The 19,053-nt window shown below is 53.5% G+C and overlaps 1 protein-coding gene across 30 annotated transcripts; it reads right to left on the bottom strand.

Moving 5' to 3' along the window:
- Window positions 1-590: 590 nt before the first annotated feature.
- On the bottom strand, window positions 591-15,337 carry LOC105464241 (zinc finger protein 7). 30 transcript variants are annotated; one of them, XM_071067548.1, is made up of 8 exons: window positions 14,754-15,108; window positions 13,890-14,098; window positions 13,750-13,797; window positions 13,248-13,407; window positions 11,505-11,590; window positions 7,058-7,147; window positions 6,344-6,460; window positions 591-2,457 (listed from the first exon to the last, which is right to left on the bottom strand). In XM_071067548.1, exons 2-8 carry the CDS (start codon window positions 13,918-13,920, stop codon window positions 644-646), a joined length of 2,346 nt encoding a protein of 781 aa, XP_070923649.1. In that variant the 5' UTR covers window positions 13,921-14,098; window positions 14,754-15,108; the 3' UTR covers window positions 591-643. The 30 variants fall into 30 exon arrangements, with proteins under 30 accessions (XP_070923649.1, XP_011710260.1, XP_011710244.1 ...); XM_011711958.3 differs by lacking the exons at window positions 13,890-14,098; window positions 14,754-15,108 and adding an exon at window positions 15,213-15,334; XM_011711942.3 differs by lacking the exon at window positions 14,754-15,108 and having other exon boundaries at window positions 13,248-13,374; window positions 13,890-14,455.
- Window positions 15,338-19,053: the final 3,716 nt, after the last annotated feature.

Here is a 19,053-nt window from a genome sequence, read left to right on the forward strand (position 1 = left end):
TGAGCCATTGATCCTTAAGGGGAAATAGTTGAGGTAAATTATTTTAACCTACTAAGTCTAGCAGTGCTCGCAGAGCCTTTCTTGTGCCGCTTCCTCATTCACAGGGACCTGTGAACTCAAACTGCAGACTGCACCCCGGGTGTGAGGGACGCACGCTTTATTGAACAGGTTAAGGTCAAACATTTCAGCAAATTAACATACATTTTATGTGAAGTTGGATTTTTTTCTTTTTTTTGAGACGGAGTCTCACTCTGTTGCCCAGGCTGAAGCGCAGTGGCACGATCTCAGCTCACTGCAAGCTCTGCCTCCTGGGTTGACGCCATTCTCCTGCCTCAGCCTCCCAAGTAGCTGGGACCACAGGTGCCCGCCACCACACCCAGCTAAATTTTAGTAGAGACGGGGTTTCACTGTGTTAGCCAGGATGGTCTTTATCTCCTGACCTCGTGATCCACCCACCTCGGCCTCCCAAAGTGCTGGGATGACAGGCATGAACCACCGCGCCCGGCCTTATGTTGGATTTTTTTTGAGAGTAATTCTGAATCTTTACCAACATTCTACGTGTTTGTCAGTATAAATGATCCCATATAAAATAAGTTAAGGCTGTAGGTTTATTCACATATATACACATTTATACATAAGTGGTCTATCCCGTGTGAATTTTTTGATGCTGGGTAAGCCGTGAGCTCCGATTAAAAGCTTTGCCACAGTCATTGCATTTATAAGGCTTCTCCCCAGTGTGAATTCTCTGGTGTATAATTAGGTGTGAACGCCACCTAAATATTTTCTCACAGTCTTCACACTGATGCAGTTTCTTTATAGTATTAACCTTTTTACGGCTCACAAAGGTGGACCCTTCCAGGGCATTCCCATATTCGTAAAACCACTGGGCCCTAGTGTGTATTCTCTGGTGTTCAATAAGATACGAGCTCCGGCTGAAGGCTTTTCCACATTCACTGCACTCATAGGGCTTCACTCCTGCATGAATTATCTGGTGCTGGAAAAGGGTTGAGTTTTGACTGAAGGCTTTCCCACATTCGTTACATTTATAGGGCCTCTCTCCAGTGTGAACCCTTTGATGTATTGTAAGCTGTGTGCTCATGCTGAAGGCTTTTCCACACTGGAGGCATTCATAGGGCTTCTCTCCTTTATGGATTCTCTGATGGTAAATAAGGCTAGAACTCTGACTGAAGGCTTTTCCACAGTCATTACACACATAGGGTTTCTCTCCAGTGTGGATTCGCTGATGCTGAATAAGGTGTGAACCCTGAACAAAGCCTTTGCCACACTCATCACATTTAAATGGTTTTTCTCCAGTGTGAGTTCTCTGATGGCGAATAAGTCGTGAACTACAACCAAAGGCTTTTGTACACTTGTTGCATTTATAAGGCTTCTCTCCAGTGTGAATCAGCTGATGCTGACTCAGGCGAGAGATCCACCTAAAAGCTTTCCCACACTCATCACACTTAAATGGTTTCTCTACAGCGTGAATTCTCTGATGTGCAACAAGGCTTGGACTGTCTGAGGCTCTTAGAATTTGAGCTTTCTCCCCAGTGTGCATCCTTTGATGCTGGGCTAGGGTAGAGCTCTGGCTGAAGGCCTTCCCACACTCCTTGCAAGGGTAGGGCCTCTCCCCAGTGTGAGTTCTCTGGTGTCTAACCAGCTGCGACTGCTGGCTGAAGGCTTTGCCACATTCACAACAACCATAGGGCCTCTCTCCTGTGTGGATTCTCTGATGGTGGATGAGGCTTGAGCTCTGACCAAAGGCTTTTCCACATTCCTCACATCTGTAGGGCTTCTCCCCAGTGTGAATTCTTTGATGCTGAATAAGTTTTGAGCTCAGGCGGAAGGCTTTTCCACACTCAGTGCATTTAAAGGGTTTCTCTCCCGTGTGGATTCTCTGATGCTGATTAAGCTGCGAGCAGAGCCTGAAGACTTTCCCACACTCTGCACATTCGTACGGCTTCTCTCCATGACAGTTATTTGGATGTTTCCCCTGCAAGCAGTCAGATAACTTTTTTTGGCATTCCTGACATCTGCTAATTTTCTGTGTATTAATTTCCCAATGCAGAGCAATGTCTGAAGTGGCTCTGAAGCCTTTCCCACACCCCTCGCATCTCTGGGACGTCCCTTCTGCACTCTCTCTCTGACTTTCAGGAGGCTGACAATCCAGGATGCTGCTTCCCAGCTCCTTACATCCCTGGGCAGCATCCTTGATGAAGGTCTTTGGAACCACAGTCTCCTCATTCAAACAGTTATTCTGAAAGGTAGAGCCTGTCATTCTCAGCCCACGACTGCCCAAATGACTGTCTAACCAGACCTCAGAATCAGAAACGTCTCCAAAGCCAGGATTCTGAGGAAAGTCCTGTGGGGAGATTCTGATGACTGTCCCATAGGATTCCGATTTTAGGATGTCCATGTCCTCACAGGACTGCTCATTTTCAGTCCTAATCGTAGAATCTGAAATAAACACGAACAAAGACGTTCCTTAGGCCTTGTGCTCAGAGAAATGACAAGACTACAAATGCGGGGGCCGGGAATCAAGGCTCCCAGGACGGCTGCACTGAGCCCTGTGAGGCCCCAGGTGGAAGCATGCAAGAGAAGGTGGAGCCTTTGGCAGTTCTCAGATCTGGTTTCATGCTTTTTACTTTGTTCACTCATTCAATAGCAATGAAGTGTTCGTTATGCACAGGGCAGAGTGCTGAGAGCAACACGGCCTACAGCGGGGCTGGGATCTGTGAGCAGAGAGATCCATCCTACAGGGCACTGGTGTGGGGCAAAGTCCATGCAGAGGCAAAGAATACAAAGCAAGACCGGAAGGGTGGGTAGCTACCATGGGCTGTGGGGTCAGGGGCTCCAGCATCCTAGCTGGTGAGGAAACAGTACAGGGTCTGAGTTCTGAATGGAGGGCATGGATTCTGACAAGGAAAATGGGGCTGGAAGAACTGCCAAGGGACTTAACTTGGTGAGCTCAGAAAAGCACTGGGCACATAGGCCGTTCATGGCTACTCCCTGGGGTGGGCTTCTCTGAGCAGGACCCAGCCCCCTCAGCTGCCTCCTGGCTGCTGCTGCCAACTCACACCTGGCCACCTCCCCTGCTTCTCTCTGGGCTGTGCGTGGCCACCCCCAAGACCACACTGACTTCTTCCCTGGGGCTCCAACTTTCTGGAGGCCCCCAGGAGGTCTTCCAGACATCTGCGCCCTTTCTGGACTCTCCAAGTAAGCACAGGCTTCTGTCCTACTCTGTAACCCTAGAGGGCTCCTCTGCTGAGGTCAGACATCTCCTTGATGTCTGTGATCACAACCATGACAGGACACAACCACAGCACATGGCTATGGTCATGACAACCACGGTCCCCACCACGACACAATCACGTTCACACCCACGACCACGTGGCCACAGCTATAACCAGCCCAAGTCTACCCCACATGAATGCACAGCCCAGTTACAGGGCTTCAAGCTTCGGTTCCTGCCCACTCCTAACCATCAGTGGTGAGTCTCCGGCTTCCAGGGACCTCTAAAGGTCTTCCAGTCAGTCCTGGAGAGTCAGAGTAGGCAGCCGTTTCAGCTTCACTGTGCAGCAGGAACGCTCAAGGGCTGTGAGGACAGGAGGCATCTCCAGGCCTGGTCCTCATGTGCTTCTTTCCCTGCACAACCACACCACCTCAGAATGCCTGCTCCTTCAACAGGGCTCGCTTGGCACTCCTCCCAAGCCTTCCCCTGCTGTAAAGATAAGAGAGCAGGGTGGCCAGGCATGATGGCTCACGCCTGTAGTCCCAGCTACTTGAGAGGCTGAGGAACAAGAATCACTTGAACCTGGGAGGCAGACGTTGCAGTGAGCCAAGATCATGCCACTGCACTCCAGCCTGGGCAACAGAGACTCCATCTCAAAAAAAAATAAAGCAGTGGCAGAGAGCAGGGCCAGGCTGACAGCAAGGCTTTGTTGAGGGGTGCCAGGAACCACCAGGGGGCACAGTGGTGGTCAAGAGCATCAGGGTGCACAGCTGGGACATGGCCCCTCACCCACTGCTCTGGGCCAATATCCTTCAGTATCTGATGCTGACTGTACCAGCTGGAGACAAGTAACATATCTGGGCATTTCCGCCTTATTCTGGTTTTGCGCTGCTGCTTGTTTTATCTAAGAGGCCACATCCTTGCCCTGGACTCTCAGATCCGTGAGCAAGTGCTGGGTGCATCAACAGCAGCTCTCAACTACTGTGGGATTATATTTTTGGTTGATGCTTTATCACAGTAAGGACCACCTGCTACATGTAATCACTGAACTAATTCTGCCAACTGTAGCTGGCTTTTCTGCCACAGCACCCTCTTTAAACGCTCCTGTCCATGTTGGAAATATTTTCATGGGCGGCTGGATTTTAACAGGGCCACCTTATAGCTGAACCTCCTTCTCAGGGAGGCTGAGCAGAAAGGATAACATGGGAGCAGCCCGCAGAGCCCGTGAGGCCAGGGTTCCTGACCACTGTTCCCATATGCAGCCTTCCTGGGAGGCTCAAAGGCCCTAGGGTGCAAAGAGGCTCAGAAACCCTCCTTGTCCTTTGAAGCTGCCTAGGATCATATGAATGGAAGGAAGATCACAGCCTGTACTTTACTTTTTTTTTTTTTTAGATGGGAGTCTCGCTCTGTCACCCAGGCTGGAGTGCAGTGGCGCAATCTCAGCTCACTGCAAACTCCGCCTCCCGGGCTCACGCCATTCTCCTGCCTCAGCCTCCCAAGTAGCTGGGACTACAGGCGCCTGCCACCATGCCCGGCTTATTTTTTGTATTTTTAGTAGAGATGGGGTTTCACCGTGTTAGCCAGGATGGTCTCGATCTCCTGACCTCATGATCTGCCCACCTCGGCCTCCCAAAGTGCTGGGATGACAGGCGTGAGCCACCACGCCCAGCCCCACAGGCCCTGCTTTTCACAACTTTGGACTGTCCAACTTGCTTCCCGAGGCCCCTCCAAGCCGATGGCCTCTGTGGGGCCTGGTCCTGCCATGTGCAGGAGTGACTGTGGCAACCCAGCAGCAACTGAAGGGGAGGGGAGGGGCTTCCTTTCTGCAGTTGAGATGCACGCAGACCCATCTCCCTTGTCATGCTGGGCCGCACACCAGCAAAGCAGGGAAGCAGAGCACCAGGCGAGGCACCTGCCCAGCAGGAGCTCATGCTGGAGGCAGCGGGTGCCCTGGTTAGGGCTGAGGACCCCAAGACAGACTGAAGTCCTAACTTAAAGCACCTCAGAATGTGACCTTGTTTGGAAACACGGTCATTGCAGATGTAATTAGTCACCATGAGGTCACTGGTGGCCCCTAACCCAACATGACTGGTGTCCTTCTAAGGAGATGGCCACATGATCGCAGACACGCAGGGAGAGGCAGCCGTGTGAAGGAGTCAGAGATCAGAGTGAGGGATGCGTCCACAAGCCAAGGAACCCAAGGATTGCCAGAAAACCACCAGCTGCCCGGAGAGGCAGGACGGGATCTTTCCTAAAGCTTTCACAGGGAGCACAGCCCTGCTGACCCCTCGACTTCAGATTTCCAGCCTCCACGGCTGTGAGACAACAAATTTCTGTTGTTTTAAGCTTCCTAGTTTGTGGTTCATTGTTACAGCAGCCACAGGAAAGTAATGCACTACTGGAGCCTGAGAAGGTCTGAAGGGAGCTGCCTCAGGGAATATGCTTACCTGAGGAGAAGTTACTGAAGGCCAAACCTAACCCTTCACTTGGATCCATAGGTTTGTATCTTTGCTTAACAAAAGTATAGGGCCGGGCGCAGTGGCTCACGCCTGTAATCCCAGCACTTTGGGAGGCCGAGGCGGGCGGATCACAAGGTCAGGAGATCGAGACCACGGTGAAACCCCGTCTCTACTAAAAATACAAAAAATTAGCCGGGCGCACTTGTGGGCGCCTGTAGTCCCAGCTACTTGGGAGGCTGAGGCAGGAGAATGGCGTGAACCCGGGAGGCGGAGCTTGCAGTGAGCCGAGATCGCGCCACTGCACTCCAGCCTGGGCGACAGAGCGAGACTCCGTCTCAAAAAAAAAAAAAAAAAAAAAAGTATGAGTAAAATTAGAAATAGAACAAAATGTAACATGATTTCAAAAACAAGCTCTGTTTTTGTGGAAACGCAGGGGTTTCTGTGTCTTGGCTCTTCTTCAGTTTGGCCTCTCCCAAGGCAGCCCCACAACGGGTCTATGCTCCCTTCTATGTGCCGGATGCTGCTTCCCCAGTGGCATTCCCAGGGATCCCAGCGTAGCCCCTGTGACTCACCCACAGCTGCCCAGTTGTGAGGCCCCTCCTGCGGTTTCTCCTTACCCCAGGGCTTCTCTGTGACGGGGTCTAAGTCTTACCTGTCTTGGAGGTCCTTGGTGCCTCTGTCCCCTCTGCTCCCTGCAGGTCAAGGACCCACGGCTCCTCTCCCTGCTCCAGCCGGGAGATCAGCTCAGGCTTGAAAACTAGGAATCCTGCTGTGTGTGTGGCAGAGAAGACAGTGTCAGCATGACAGGGAGCGTGCAGCACAGGGTTAAGCCTTCCCCGGTTTCCAAATGTAAAGGGGCAGGGGGGCTACAAGGCACAGGCAGAGCCCCTGCAGGGAGAGAGAAGTGTCAAGGGTGGTGAGAATCTGGGGACACAGAAGCCCTTTCTGTCCAGATCTGTCCAGCTCCTGTGGCTAGACAGCAAGGGATACCTGACTCCCACAATCTCCAGGTGACCCTGTCACCAGTCTGCAAAGGACAGTCCGCCTCTACCCCTGGAACTTGGGAGAGAGAAGAAGCCCAAGCTTCACTCAGCAGAGCCGGGCCTGTCCCTCGGTTAGAGAGCAGAGATGCTCCAAGAGGCCAGGTGGTTACAAAATAAGATGACAAACAATGACAAATGGACACAAACGAGCAAATTTTGCATCAGAAAGCTCCAAGGTCCAATCTTCAGCCAGTGGCCTTCCAGCCTCAAGTCCCTGCACAAAGGATGCCTCAGGGCCTGCCTCCCTCTCCGTAGACTGGGTGGCAGAGACCTGTGGGGGCCCACCTGGCACCCTGCCTTCTTGGGGCCACCTGCCCCCGTACCCTCTTTGTGCCGGTCAGTACAGAGATGAGCAGTTGATCCATGGGCCAGCCAAGGCCTCTGGTTGGAAGCTTCCTTCAGGGTTCTCCCAACTGGAAGGAAAGAGGCAGGCAGAGATTCCAAAGGCCTATAGCCAATAAGCTCAAGCCCCCAGATGCAGGCAGGACTCCGCACTCAACAGAAAATGCATATTCTCTCCAAGTACATGTGGAACAAAGAAACACCCTTGGGTCAAGCCACACACTGAGTCACAGACACAGCAAACAACAATACCACAGAACATGCACCCAGGCAAATGCAGTGCAGTATGAAATTGATTACAAAACGTTGCTTAGATGCAATTAGCTACTTAGAAACTAAATAATAAATTACTAAGTGGCAACCATATTTATGATGAGTCAGAATTTATAGGAAGCAGCCCAAGCAGCATGTAAAGATAAAATGTGATGTAGAGACATGGTTTTGCTCTGTCACACAGGCTGGAGTGCAGTAGCACCATCACAGCTCACTATAGCCTAGACCAGTCCTCCCGCCTACTGAGTAGCTAGGACTACAGGTGCGTGACACCACACCCAGCTAATTTTTAAATTCTTTGTAGACATGTGGTCTCGCTATGTTGCCCAGGCTAGCCTCAAACTCCTCAGCTCAAACAATCCTTCTGCCTCAGCCTCCTAAGTAGCTGAGATTATAGGCATATGCCACTATGCCCAGAAAAATTTTATACTTTTAGATACATTTACTAGAAATGAGTATTTTAAAACACAAATGAGGTAAACAATACGTTCAAGAAGTTGAGAATGGCCAGGTGTGGTGGCTCACACCTGTAATTCCAGCACTTTGGCAGGCCAAGGCGGATGGATCACCTGAAGGTCAGGAGTTCGAGACCAGCCTGGCCAACATGGTGGGAGGATCACTGGAACCCAGGGAGTCCAGGCTGCAGTAAGCCACTGTGCTCCAGCCTGGGCAACAGAGCGAAACTCTGTCTCAAAAAATTAAAAAAGCAAAACAAACACACACCACACACATCAAACTCACATAAATAAAGAGGAAGAAAATAATAAATCTAGGGCAGGATTCAGAGAGATAGAGAACAAAGACCTATAAAAACATCCTCCAACCCAACCCCCTGAAAAACGCAAAGCCAAAAGCCAGTTCTTTGAAAACATGAATATGACAGTCTCATGACAAAACCAGTCAAGGTGAACATAGTGAGAAGATGCTACCAAAACAGAGAGAATAAGAGAAACAATTACAAATATAACAGAGTAAAAACAAAAGGAAATGCCAGGCAAGGTGGCTCTTGCCTATAATCCCAGCATTTTGGAAGGCTGAGGCAGGACTGCTTCAGGCCAGAAGTTTAAGACTAGCCTGGGCAACATGACAGACCCCAACTCTACAAAGAAAGAAAAAACATCTGGGCATGGTGGCGCACACCTGTAGTCTCAGCTACTAGGGAAACTCAAGTGGAAGGATCACTTGAGCCCAGGAGTTCAAGGCTGCAGTGAGCTATGATCACACCACTGTACTCTAGGCTGGGCAACAGAGCAAGACCCCAACTCTTAAAAAAAAAAAGAAAAAGGAAATATAAATGCATAAATGCTAATCCAAGACTTTCCTTCCCCAAAAGCCCAAGGACCAGATGGTTTTACAGATTAGTTCCACCAAGTTCTACTTGTATGCCAAATGCCATTTATCAAACATGTCAAAACTATATAAAGACAATACACAAAAGGAAATATATAGGCTGGTCACAGTGGCTCACGCCTGGCGGATCATGAGGTCAGGAGATCGAGACCATCCTGGCTAACACAGTGAAATCCTGTTTCTACTAAAAATACAAAAAAATTAGCCAGACACGGTGGCGGGCGCCTGTAGTCCCAGCTACTCGGGAGGCTGAGGCAGAAGAATGGCGTGAACCCGCGAGGCGGAGCTTACAGTGAGCCGAGATCGCACCACTGCACTCCAGCCTGGGCAACAGGGTGAGACTTCATCTGAAAAAAAAAAACAAAAACAAATGAACAAAAAATAACCAAACAAACCAAAAGCAAGAAGCTGGCCCACAAGAGAGATTCAGGGAAGAGAACAGGGTTCAGAAACACCTCATTTCACAGATGAAAGTGGTGGCTCCACATGTCAACAGGAAAAGCAGATTTTTTTTTTTTTTTTTTGAGATAGAGCCTCGCTCTATTGCCCAGACTGAAGTGCAGTGGCGCGATCACGGCTCACTGCAACCTCAGCCTCCCAGGTTCAAGCAATTCTCCTCTCTCAGCCTCCTGAGTAGCTGGGATTACAGGCACGGGCCACCACACCCGGCTAAGTTTTGTATTTTTAGTAGAGATGAAGTTTCACCATGTTGGCCTGGCTGGTCTCGAACTCCTGACCTCAGGTGATCTGCCCGCCTCAGCCTACTTCAAAGTGCTGGGATTACAGGCGTGAGCCACTGCGCCTGGCCAAGGAGACTGTTTAATAGATGATGTTGGGGAAAACAGCTATGTTTGGACAAAATAAAACACAGATTTTTACATAACCCCAACACAAATGTGGAGCTGGGATACAGATGAGAAATAGAAACTGTAAAATTCACAGGAGGAAATGAAGCCCATCTCAGTGACCTTGGAGGAGGAAAGAACTTTTTTTTGAGACCAAGTCTCACTCTGTCACCCAGGTTAGAGTGCACTGGTATGACCTTGGCTCAGTGCAACTTCTGCCTCCCGGATGCAAGGAATTCTCCTGCCTCAGCCTCCCGAGTAGCCAAGATTATAACCGCCCGTCACCATGCCTGGCTAATTTCTGTATTTTTAGTAGAGACGGGGTGTCACCATGTTGGCCAGGCTGGTCTCAAACTCTAACCTCAGGTGATCAGCCCGCCTAGGCCTCCCAAAGTGCTGGGATTACAGGCGTGAGATACCGCGCCCAGCCAGGGAAGAACTTTTGTTTTTTTCTTGGAGACAGAGTCTCGCTCTGTCACCCAGGCTGGAGTGGAGTGGCACAATCTCAGCTCACTGCAACCTCTGCCTCCCAGGTTCAAGCGAGTCTGCTGCCTCAGCCTCCCAAGCAGCTGGGATTACAAGCGCACACTGCCATGCCCAGCTAATTTTTTTTGTGCATTTTAGTGGAGACCGGGTTTCACTGTGTTGCCCAGGCTGGTCTTGAACTCCTGAGTTCAGGCAATCCACCCGCCTTGGCCTCCCAAAGCGCTTGGATTACAGGCATGAGCCACCGTGCCCAGACAGAACTTTTAAATAAAACTTCAAAGAGACAATCCATAAGGCAAAACCTGAGTAATTACATTAAAATCTGACCTAGCAGGCCGGGCGCCGTGGCTCGTGCCTGTAATCCCAGCACTTTGGGAGGCCGAGGCAGGCGGATCACGAAGTCAGGAGATTGAGACCGTCCTGGCTAACATGGTGAAACGCCGTCTCTACTAAAAATACAAAAAAAAAAAAAAAAAAAATTAGCCGGGCATGGTGGCAGGCGCCTGTAGTCTCAGCTACTCGGGAGGCTGAGGCAGGAGAATGGCGTCAACCCAGGGGGCAGCGGAGCCTGCAGTGAGCCAAGATCACGCCACTGCACTCCAGCCTGGCCAGACTCCATCTCAAAACAAAAAATCTGACCTAGCAAAGTTAACAAACACGAAAGAAGCAGAAAAGATTTTTTTTTTTTTAGACAGGGTCTCACTCTGTTGCCTAGGCTGGACTGCAGTGGCACAATCATAGTTCACTCCAACCTTGACCTCCTAGGCTCAGGCAGTTCTCCCTCCCCACCCTCCCCAGTAGCTGGGACTACAGGCATGCAACACCATGTCCAGCTAAAAAAGTGGTTTATAATACACAAAACTAACCTGGAATTTATCCTGTTTGATAAATTCTGAGATAGTCCTTTTTTTTTCTTTGACAGAGTCTCGCTTTGTCGCCAAGCTGGAGTGCAGTGGTGCGATCTCAGCTCACTGCAAGCTCCGCCTCCAGGGTTCAAGCGAGTCTCATGCCTCAGCCTCCCGAGTAGCTGGGATTACAGGCACACGCCACCACACCCGGCTAATTTTTGTATTTTTAGTAGATGGGGTTTCACTGTGTTGGCCAAGCTGGTTTCGATCTCCTGACCCCGTGATCCGCCCACCGCAGGCTCCCAAAGTGCTGGGATTACAGATGTGAGCCACTACGCCCGGCCCTAAGATAGTCTTTTTATAAAACCCTTTCCCATCTCTTGGACATATCTAGGAACCAGTGTCATCCGCCAGGCGGCAGCTGTGACACACCATCACTGCCTGTGCACACGTGAGCTTGCCTCAGCGGCCCAGTCACTGCTGCAGGTGTCACCAGCACCATCATACAACACATGCTGAATTTAGCTGCTCTTTACACTGTCTTCAAAAGGTTTACCCTGTGACTTGGCACAGCAGCAGAACGTTATAAATAGACAGAAGCCATGGAAAAAGAACAGCAGCTGTACCTTTGAACCTGGAGAAGCAAACTGTTGCTGGAGGAATGACTGCAATTCCAGTTACTGGCAAATCAGCAACTGTGTACACACAGGGCCTGAGAGAGGAACAGGCACAGCAGATGGGACTGTTAAAAGGGAATGGCTGCTATATGCCAAGCAAGAGAGCTCAAGCACCAACCTCACGGGATGAAAAAACCCCATTACCACTTACGAAAGGCTGCAGCACCCCTCGATGGCCAGGCCCACAGGCTGCCATCACGTGGAAAGTATGGACACAGATAACCAACCCAGAGAGTGGGTCACTAAAAGCTGTGAAGAAACATTAGAAGTACCCTTACTCTGGCCGGGCACGGTGGCTCACGCCTGTAATCCCAGCACTTTGGGAGCCCGAGGCGGGTGGATCACAAGGTCAGGAGTTCGAGACCAGCCTGAGCAACATGGTGAAACCCTGTCTCTACTAAACATACAAAAACTAGCCGGGTGTGGTGGCAGGCACCCGCAGTCCCAGCTACTCAGGAGGTTGAGGCAGAAAAATCACTTGGACCCAGGAGGCGGAGGCTGCAGTGAGCCGAGATCAGACCACTGCACTCCAGGGTAGGTGACAGAGTGAGACTCAGTCTCGGGGAGGGAAAAAAAAAAAAAAGGACCCTCAGGACATGCGTCTTTTCCTTTCTATTTCAACGAGACAGGGTAAGCCAGGTCTAAATGAGTCTAAGAGAGCTCTTTTAAAAGTAAACAGTAAAATCAAGTGATAAAAAAAATGCATGTCATCGGTAGCATTTCACCTTCCTTAAAATAAGGATGTGGACATAATTACATGTTTTACAATGTAAGGCATCTTAGACAGAATGAAGAAACAACACCTTCAAAGCAGTAAAACACAGCAGACCTAGAATATGGACAAATGCCCTGAGCAGACATTTTACAGAAGAACCTAGCAAACTAATGAGGGTGTGAAAATAGGTTCAAGCTCAGCAGAAATCAGAGAAATGCAAATTCAAACCACAAGAGCCTCCCACTGTATACTTATCTGACTGGCAAAACAGAAAGCTGGACTTTGCCAGCCTAGCCAAGACAGAGGGGTGCAGGCCTGGTCCAACACCCCAAAAAGCTCCTGGCCAACCAACTATGCCCCATCAATTCCATTCCGGATCCCCCAGCCCAGGCACTCTCTCGGGGTCCGATGCAGCAGAGAGCTTAGTCACAGGCAAGAGGCCCAGTGAGGCCCAAGTCAGACACACCCCCCTTCACCAAGTTGCAATCTAATGACAGCACACACCTTGTGAGAATACAGACACGGACATAAAGAGCACCGTAGTGGCTGCCTGTGGCAATGGAGGAGTTCAGAGAGGAAGACTAACGGCAGGACAGGAGGGGCAAGGGGATGACAGCATCTGCATAGCAGCCGCATGGGCACTGCCACCTCTTGCTCTGGTTGTACAACCTTTGCCTTGGATTCTTCCACCCAATCATTTCTCTTTTCTTGTCTAAGCTATTTCAAGTTTGGATTCTATTTCCACAATTTAACAGCTTAGGAAAAGAAGAGGCTTTACTAACTACCAGAATCCCACCCACTCCCTGGGGGCTGAACCCCATGACACAGGCAAAGCTAGGAACCAGCCTGGCACACCACTCATGAGTCCAAGCCCACTATGGAGCCCACAAGGGTCTGAGTGTTTGGCCTCCAATGGAGCCTGGCTGGGTGGGTGCTGACTGATGATGCAGGGGAAGGGCCCCAAGGTGCAGCCTCACCTAGTCCAGCCACACTGCTGTGGTTCTCCAGCATCACTTCCCTGTAGAGGGCCCTCTGGCCAGGGTCCAGACACTGCCACTCCTCCCGAGAGAAGTGCACAGCCACATCGCCAAATGTTACCACCTCCTGAAAGGACATACACCAGCACCCCAGGAATCCCTGGGTGCCAGCCCCCTTCTGGCACTGCCTCATGACATGCCTCAGGCAGGCGCACCACGGGGTTAGGTGAGACGCTCACCAGGACTCCTCTGCCTCTAATATTCTGGGGAGGGGTAGTCTCGGGGAGGAGGAACCCAGTCCACGGTGGTCATACAACCCTCCCCCCTCAAGAGCCTCAATTAGGCCCTGGTTTGGGCAGGGGTTTGCTCACTGGATGGGGGCAAGGGGGTCTTCCTAAGCCCAGCAAGGGCCAAGGTAGGGTCTGAGCCCAGGCCCCGAGGCAGAGCAGGAGGTGGGCCTTCACAGGACAAGCGAGGAGGAGGAGGCAGTCAAGCTTCCTACCATGAGGCTCAGTGGTGGGTGGGCATCCACGTGTTCTGGCCGAGACACCTGTTGAGAATTATGAAAGAATTAGAGGTCAGGGTGCCAGAAGCCCAACTTCCAGGCTAATCAAGCGGATACTGTGCTCTCTGCTCCTTTACCTCCAGCCCCAGATTTCTCTAGCAGGGACATGGGGCTGGGCTGAAGCAGACACGGCACTTGAGTGAAGGAGGCCCACTGAACTCTTGTTCCTCTTTAGACTCTGTGTGTGAATCACTCCACAAAGCTGTAAGGAGTGGATGCCACGTGCCAGGCACTGAGTAATGGGGATACAGTAGTGGACACGAGGACCCTGCCTTCACGAAGCAGTCTGGTGGAGGAAAAAGTTAAATAACCACACAAATAAGCACACTGCAACCACAACAGCGCTGAAGTACAGGGAACTATAAAAGCCACTTAGACCAGAAAGCTGACTCAGTGTCATGGGTCACTTCCAAAGGGACCTCGGCCAAGGTAATGGAGGTGGGCAGAGCACTCCAGGCAGCAGGAATAGCATGTGAAAGGGCCTGACGCAAGAAGAAATGGGGCTGGATGAACCAGTGTGGGTAAATCCCTGACAGCAAGGAGCGACTGGAGCTTGGAGCAGGCAGGAGCAAAAATGACGAACTGAAGGGAAGACAGGAGTGGACGTGGAAACCCCTGCCCTCAAGTACATAAATTCCAGTCTCCAGCTCACCTGTCGCCAGGATGGAACCATGCACAGGGATGTAATCACCTCAATTAAGCCAATGACCCCGGACCCTCTACCTGCCCAAGCATTCCCCCGGGAAGTCGGAATGGGAAAAAGAGTCTTCGTACGGCAGCTTCTAACCCAGACAGTGGTTTGTGGGTGGAAACCCCAGGTCACCGGCATAGGGAGGCTGATCCAAGCAGCAGTGACCACCGGAGGAGGATCCTCCGCCTGGCTCCTGACAGTAGGAATGCCCGGAATAGCCACCAGAATTCAGAGAAGACAAACAGCCTACCCCACCCAAGGCACCGCTCTTTCCTCCACTGTCACTTATCCTAGGCCTTCCAGGCCAGTAAACAGAGAACGCTCTAGAAGGAGGCGGTTTCGCAGGAGGGCGAGTCAGGGCCCCGGGAGTAGGCCCAGGCCTGGAGAAAAGGCCGCAGCTGGAGCTCGCCTTATTCAAGCCCCTGACACCGGGGCCCGCGGGTGGCGTAGCTGCCACTAGCGGGGTCTGCGGGGAGCTGCGTGCGAGACTCGGCCAAAAGAAGCCCGCCTCGCGCCACCGCGGGAGAGGGCGGCTGTGCTCGACCACCGCCCACGCCAGGCGCTCAGGGCCCCGGAAAGCCCCCGCGCTTTCCCGACTGGAGGCCGGGAGACGCGGGGACCCAGTGCCGAAGGCCGGAGGGCGCAGGAAGCGACCAGCGATCACTCACACCCAGCACAAGCCGAGTCCGCGCCCGCCGCGCCGACTCACCCTCCCTGAGGACCACCCGAGGATAGCAAACGCGCGACGCCGCCGGAAACGGGCCTTGGCCGCCCGCGTCTGCCCCGCCCCGCCCCGCAAACTTCCGGCCGCCCTGGGCGGCTCGGAGGCCCGGCCATCTCTGTGGTTCTCAGCCCCGCCTCCCAGGCTCCGGAGAAGGGGTGGAGTCAGATCCGAGGAGGGACGAGGCTGGGGCCCGAGGGACAAGAGCCTGGGCGGGACCAGAAGCCCAGACAGGCGGGGCCGGTGCCTGGGGGCGGGGCTACAGTCGGAGGCGGGCAGGGGGCGTAGCCGCGAGGGAGAGGAGGGCCCAGAGCCCGGAGGGGGCGGTGCCTGAGCAGGGGGCGGGCCCGGGGCCGGGAGCTAGGGACGCCGCCGGGAGTTGCCGACTCCGAGGCTCGGGCCTCGCTGGCGGGTGGGAGGAGCGGGGTCGGGGCCAGGCTGGCGGAGATCCAGGGGATCCCCCGGCTGGGCCCTGCGCACCCCGGATCACCAGCTTCGAGCGCTGGTTCCCACCGAGGCTGTTCAGGCACCGCCCGCCCACGTCCCTGCGACAAGAGGCGGCTGCTGGGCGCGCTCCGGACCCCGACTCGCGGAGACGCCTGGCCCGGGCCTTGTCCCCAGTGGGCGGCTGGAGCGGGCGCGGAGTCTCAGAGCCTCCAGGACCCTGGGGAAAGGCGCGCCTCGGAGATGCCCGAGGCCGGGCCCGGCGTCCCCTCGCCCCGCCCCTCCCTGCGCCCCGCCCCCGCGCCCCGCCCCCGCGCCCCGGCCCCGCGCCCCGCCCCGCCCCGGCCTCGCGCCCCGCCCCGCCCCGGCCCCGCGCCGCCCTCCACCCCGCCTCCCTCGGGTTCCTTCTGCCTCCGGCAGAGCCTGCGCGCCTACCCCGGATGGCCACGAACCCGCAGCCTCGGCGAGGACGCTGCCTGCGTCTCGGCTGCCTGGACCTTCCCGCGTGGCTCCCGGGGAAGCCCAGCGGCCGGAGAGCGCAGGATCCGCCTGACGCGCCCCTCCCCACGGGAAGAACGGGGCGGAGGTCCAGGAGGGACGTAAGCCGGGCTCCCCCGGCGTGCTGATCCGAACCCGCGCGGGGAAATCTGCGCAAACCAAAGGAGGGAAGAGTCAGGCACCCCCGAACCCCCCCGGGGAGACCCAGGTGAAAAACAGACGCCGGCCTCGCCTCTCCCCGTGCGGATGATCCCACCACTCCCACCCCCGCCTCTGCAGCCCCCAGTTCGGCTCCCTCAGCCCCACACCCTCTCTGGTCACCTAAGTTCCTGGCTGTTCAGGGAGCATGTCGCGAAGGATAGGGAAGGACAGGGGTCTGCTTCCCCAGCCGCCCTCCAGACCCCCAGGGCTGGTAGGGGCCGGCAACCCTGTGCCCCAGCCTGGCCCGTGAGGGGGGCACACCAGGGTAACACAGGAGCAGGAGGGGGAGAGAGCCTGGCTAGTGTGTCCACCTTATAGGTACCTTCCTTGTGTCCAGGATGCAGATGCCAGGGCTCTGAGGCCCTGAGATCCTGTCTGGGGTGAGGGGGCTTCCTCCATCCACTGCATCCACTACCTGGCTGAGTCAAGAGCCCACTGAGCAAGCAGACCCTCCACAGCGAGGCACTCAGGCCTCACATGGTCACGGTGCTTATGCTCTGGGCCAGCCTGGATTGCTCATCCCTGTCTGAGATTGGGATTCACAGGGTCTTCCAGTTCCCCCTCTTTCTTTCTCTACTGATTGAGAAACACAGAGTCCTTTCACTGCTCCGGGACCTGGCCACTGCGTGTTCCCTGCAGCCTTGAACCCAGGCTGGGGCCTGGCACATTCCCTGAAAAAGCTGTTTAGGTTGCTTAAAAACACAGTCAACCCTATTGCTGAATACGTAGAAACTGGCCCTGCCCTGAGCCCAGTCCCTTAAACTCTCATCTAAGCTCCATAGCCAGACTCCCTTGCTGCAAACGTGCTTGGGTAAAGCATCCCTTGCCTCACCGTCGATCCCAAGAAAGCTGAAGCTCCATATGAAAATGTCTGGAAGAAATGCTCTGGACTGATCATTTACCACTTCTTTCCTTGGAATCCCAACCAATTCCATCTCGGGACAGGCTGGGGAAGTCTTTGAGGCAACTCCCTTGCTGCCACTTTTGGGGCAACTCTAAACTCCTCATATTTGGTCAGATAGAACAGTTCCAAGCTGTAAATGTTTCCAGGAAAAAAATCTCAACTACAAAGCCACTTTCAAGGCGATGCTGCATTTCCAACAGCACTCTCCATATCCGAGTGGATGGCCCAGAGCAATGGTGCTTCCAACCGACAGAGCCCCTCCACAGGTCCCTTACCATCTGCAGACACCCATATCTCAAGGTGAGTTCAAATGTACCCTGGATTTTTTTTTTTTTTTTTTTTTTTTTTTTTAAACAGAGTTTCACTCTTGTTGCCCAGGCTGGAGTGCAATGATGCAATCTCGGCTCACTGCAACCTCCACTTCCCGGGTTCAAGCGATTCTCCTGCCTCAGCCTCCCGAGTAGCTGGAATTACAGGCACGCGCCACCATGCCTGGCTAATTTTTTGTATTTTTAGTAGAAATGGGGTTTCACCATGTTAGCCAGGCTGGTCTCGAACTCCTGACCTCAGGTGATCCCCCCGCCTCCGTCGCCCAAAGCTCTGGGCTTGCAGGTGTGAGCCGCTGCGCCCGGCCCCCTGGATTTGTTTTAATCAGGTGTGGTAAGGCGTGCACACGTGAAAAAGACTGTTGTGAAGGCAGAAGTTACAGTCACAGGTCCCTGGAAACTGGGCAGGGCACACAGGGCCACGTGAGAAGGACCAGGGATGGCCAGGAGGCAGAAAGTGGGAGAGGGCTGAGTTCGGCCGGAGCCTTTATTTTCTCTGGAAGGAGAGGGCAGGCAGGGTAGGTATGCAGAGTGAGCTCAGGACTGGACTATTTGAACAACTGTGGCAGGCTCTGGGCTATAGGGGTGGCCCCTTCTTGTCCAGTACCTGGCTCCCAGTTGACTTAGGGCAGGGGAAATATTGGCTTGGTGAGTGATGGTGTGATAAGGGAGATAGATAGTTGTGGACTCTGGATTGGTTGGTTTGTGTCTCAGAGGTGCACTGGGGCTGGGCGCAGTGGCTCATGCTTGTAATCCCAGCACTTCAGGGGGCTGAGGAGGGCAGATCACCTGCGGTGAGACCAGCCTGGCCAACATGGTGAAACCTCGTCTCTATTAAAATACATAAAAAGTAGCCGGGTGTGGTGGCGCACGCATGTAGTCTCAGCTACTCAAGGCTGAGATGGGAGAATCGCCTGGACCCAGGAGGCAGAGGCTACAGTGAGCCCAGATCATGTCACTGCACTCCAGCCTGGGTGACAGAGTGAGACTCCGCCTCAAAAAAAAAAGAAAAAAGGTGCACTGGAAGGGGAGTGTTTGCTGTCTCTGGGAATTAGCCCTAGAGGGAGCAGCCTCTCCAGGATCAAGGCCCCAAATGCTTGGGTGACCCTAGAGAGCAGAGATGGAGCCCCACAAACAAAAGGTTCTTCATTCTATGCACACATTCCCTGGTGCATGGTTTCAAATGTCTTGGTGAAGTCCAGTCCAAGCCTCCGTGCGGTGGAGAGGACATCTAGGGAGGAATAGTGCCTGATGGGGGTGAGCTGGGGAGCAGCGGGCCTGCCAGGAGGGCGCTGGGCTGCTGTGGGAAGGGGTGAGGTGAGCATCAGGTCAGCAGTGCTGTAGGTGTTCCTGGAAGGCACCCTGGGCCCTCTGGACAGTCAGTCCTCACCCATCCCACACCCATCAGAGTACAGAGGAGATTGCTTCTCCCTGTAGTGATGATCTGTTTGGGACC

The sequence above is a fragment of the Macaca nemestrina genome, chromosome 8 (assembly GCF_043159975.1).
Source record: "Macaca nemestrina isolate mMacNem1 chromosome 8, mMacNem.hap1, whole genome shotgun sequence".
NCBI classification, from domain to species: domain Eukaryota; kingdom Metazoa; phylum Chordata; class Mammalia; order Primates; family Cercopithecidae; genus Macaca; species Macaca nemestrina.

Bases quoted from the DNA above. Each gene is read 5' to 3' on its own strand.
- LOC105464241 (XM_011711937.3), bottom strand. From the start codon at position 14,641: ATGCCGGTGACCTGGGGTTTCCACCCACAAACCACTGTCTGGGTTAGA. The intron at 7,148-13,247 runs GTGAGGCTGCAC...CTTTCCTTCCAG, and splicing joins CAGCAGTGTGGCTGGACTAG to TTGGGAGAACCCTGAAGGAA. The intron at 2,458-6,343 runs GTAAGACTTAGA...TGTTTATTTCAG, and splicing joins ACCAAGGACCTCCAAGACAG to ATTCTACGATTAGGACTGAA.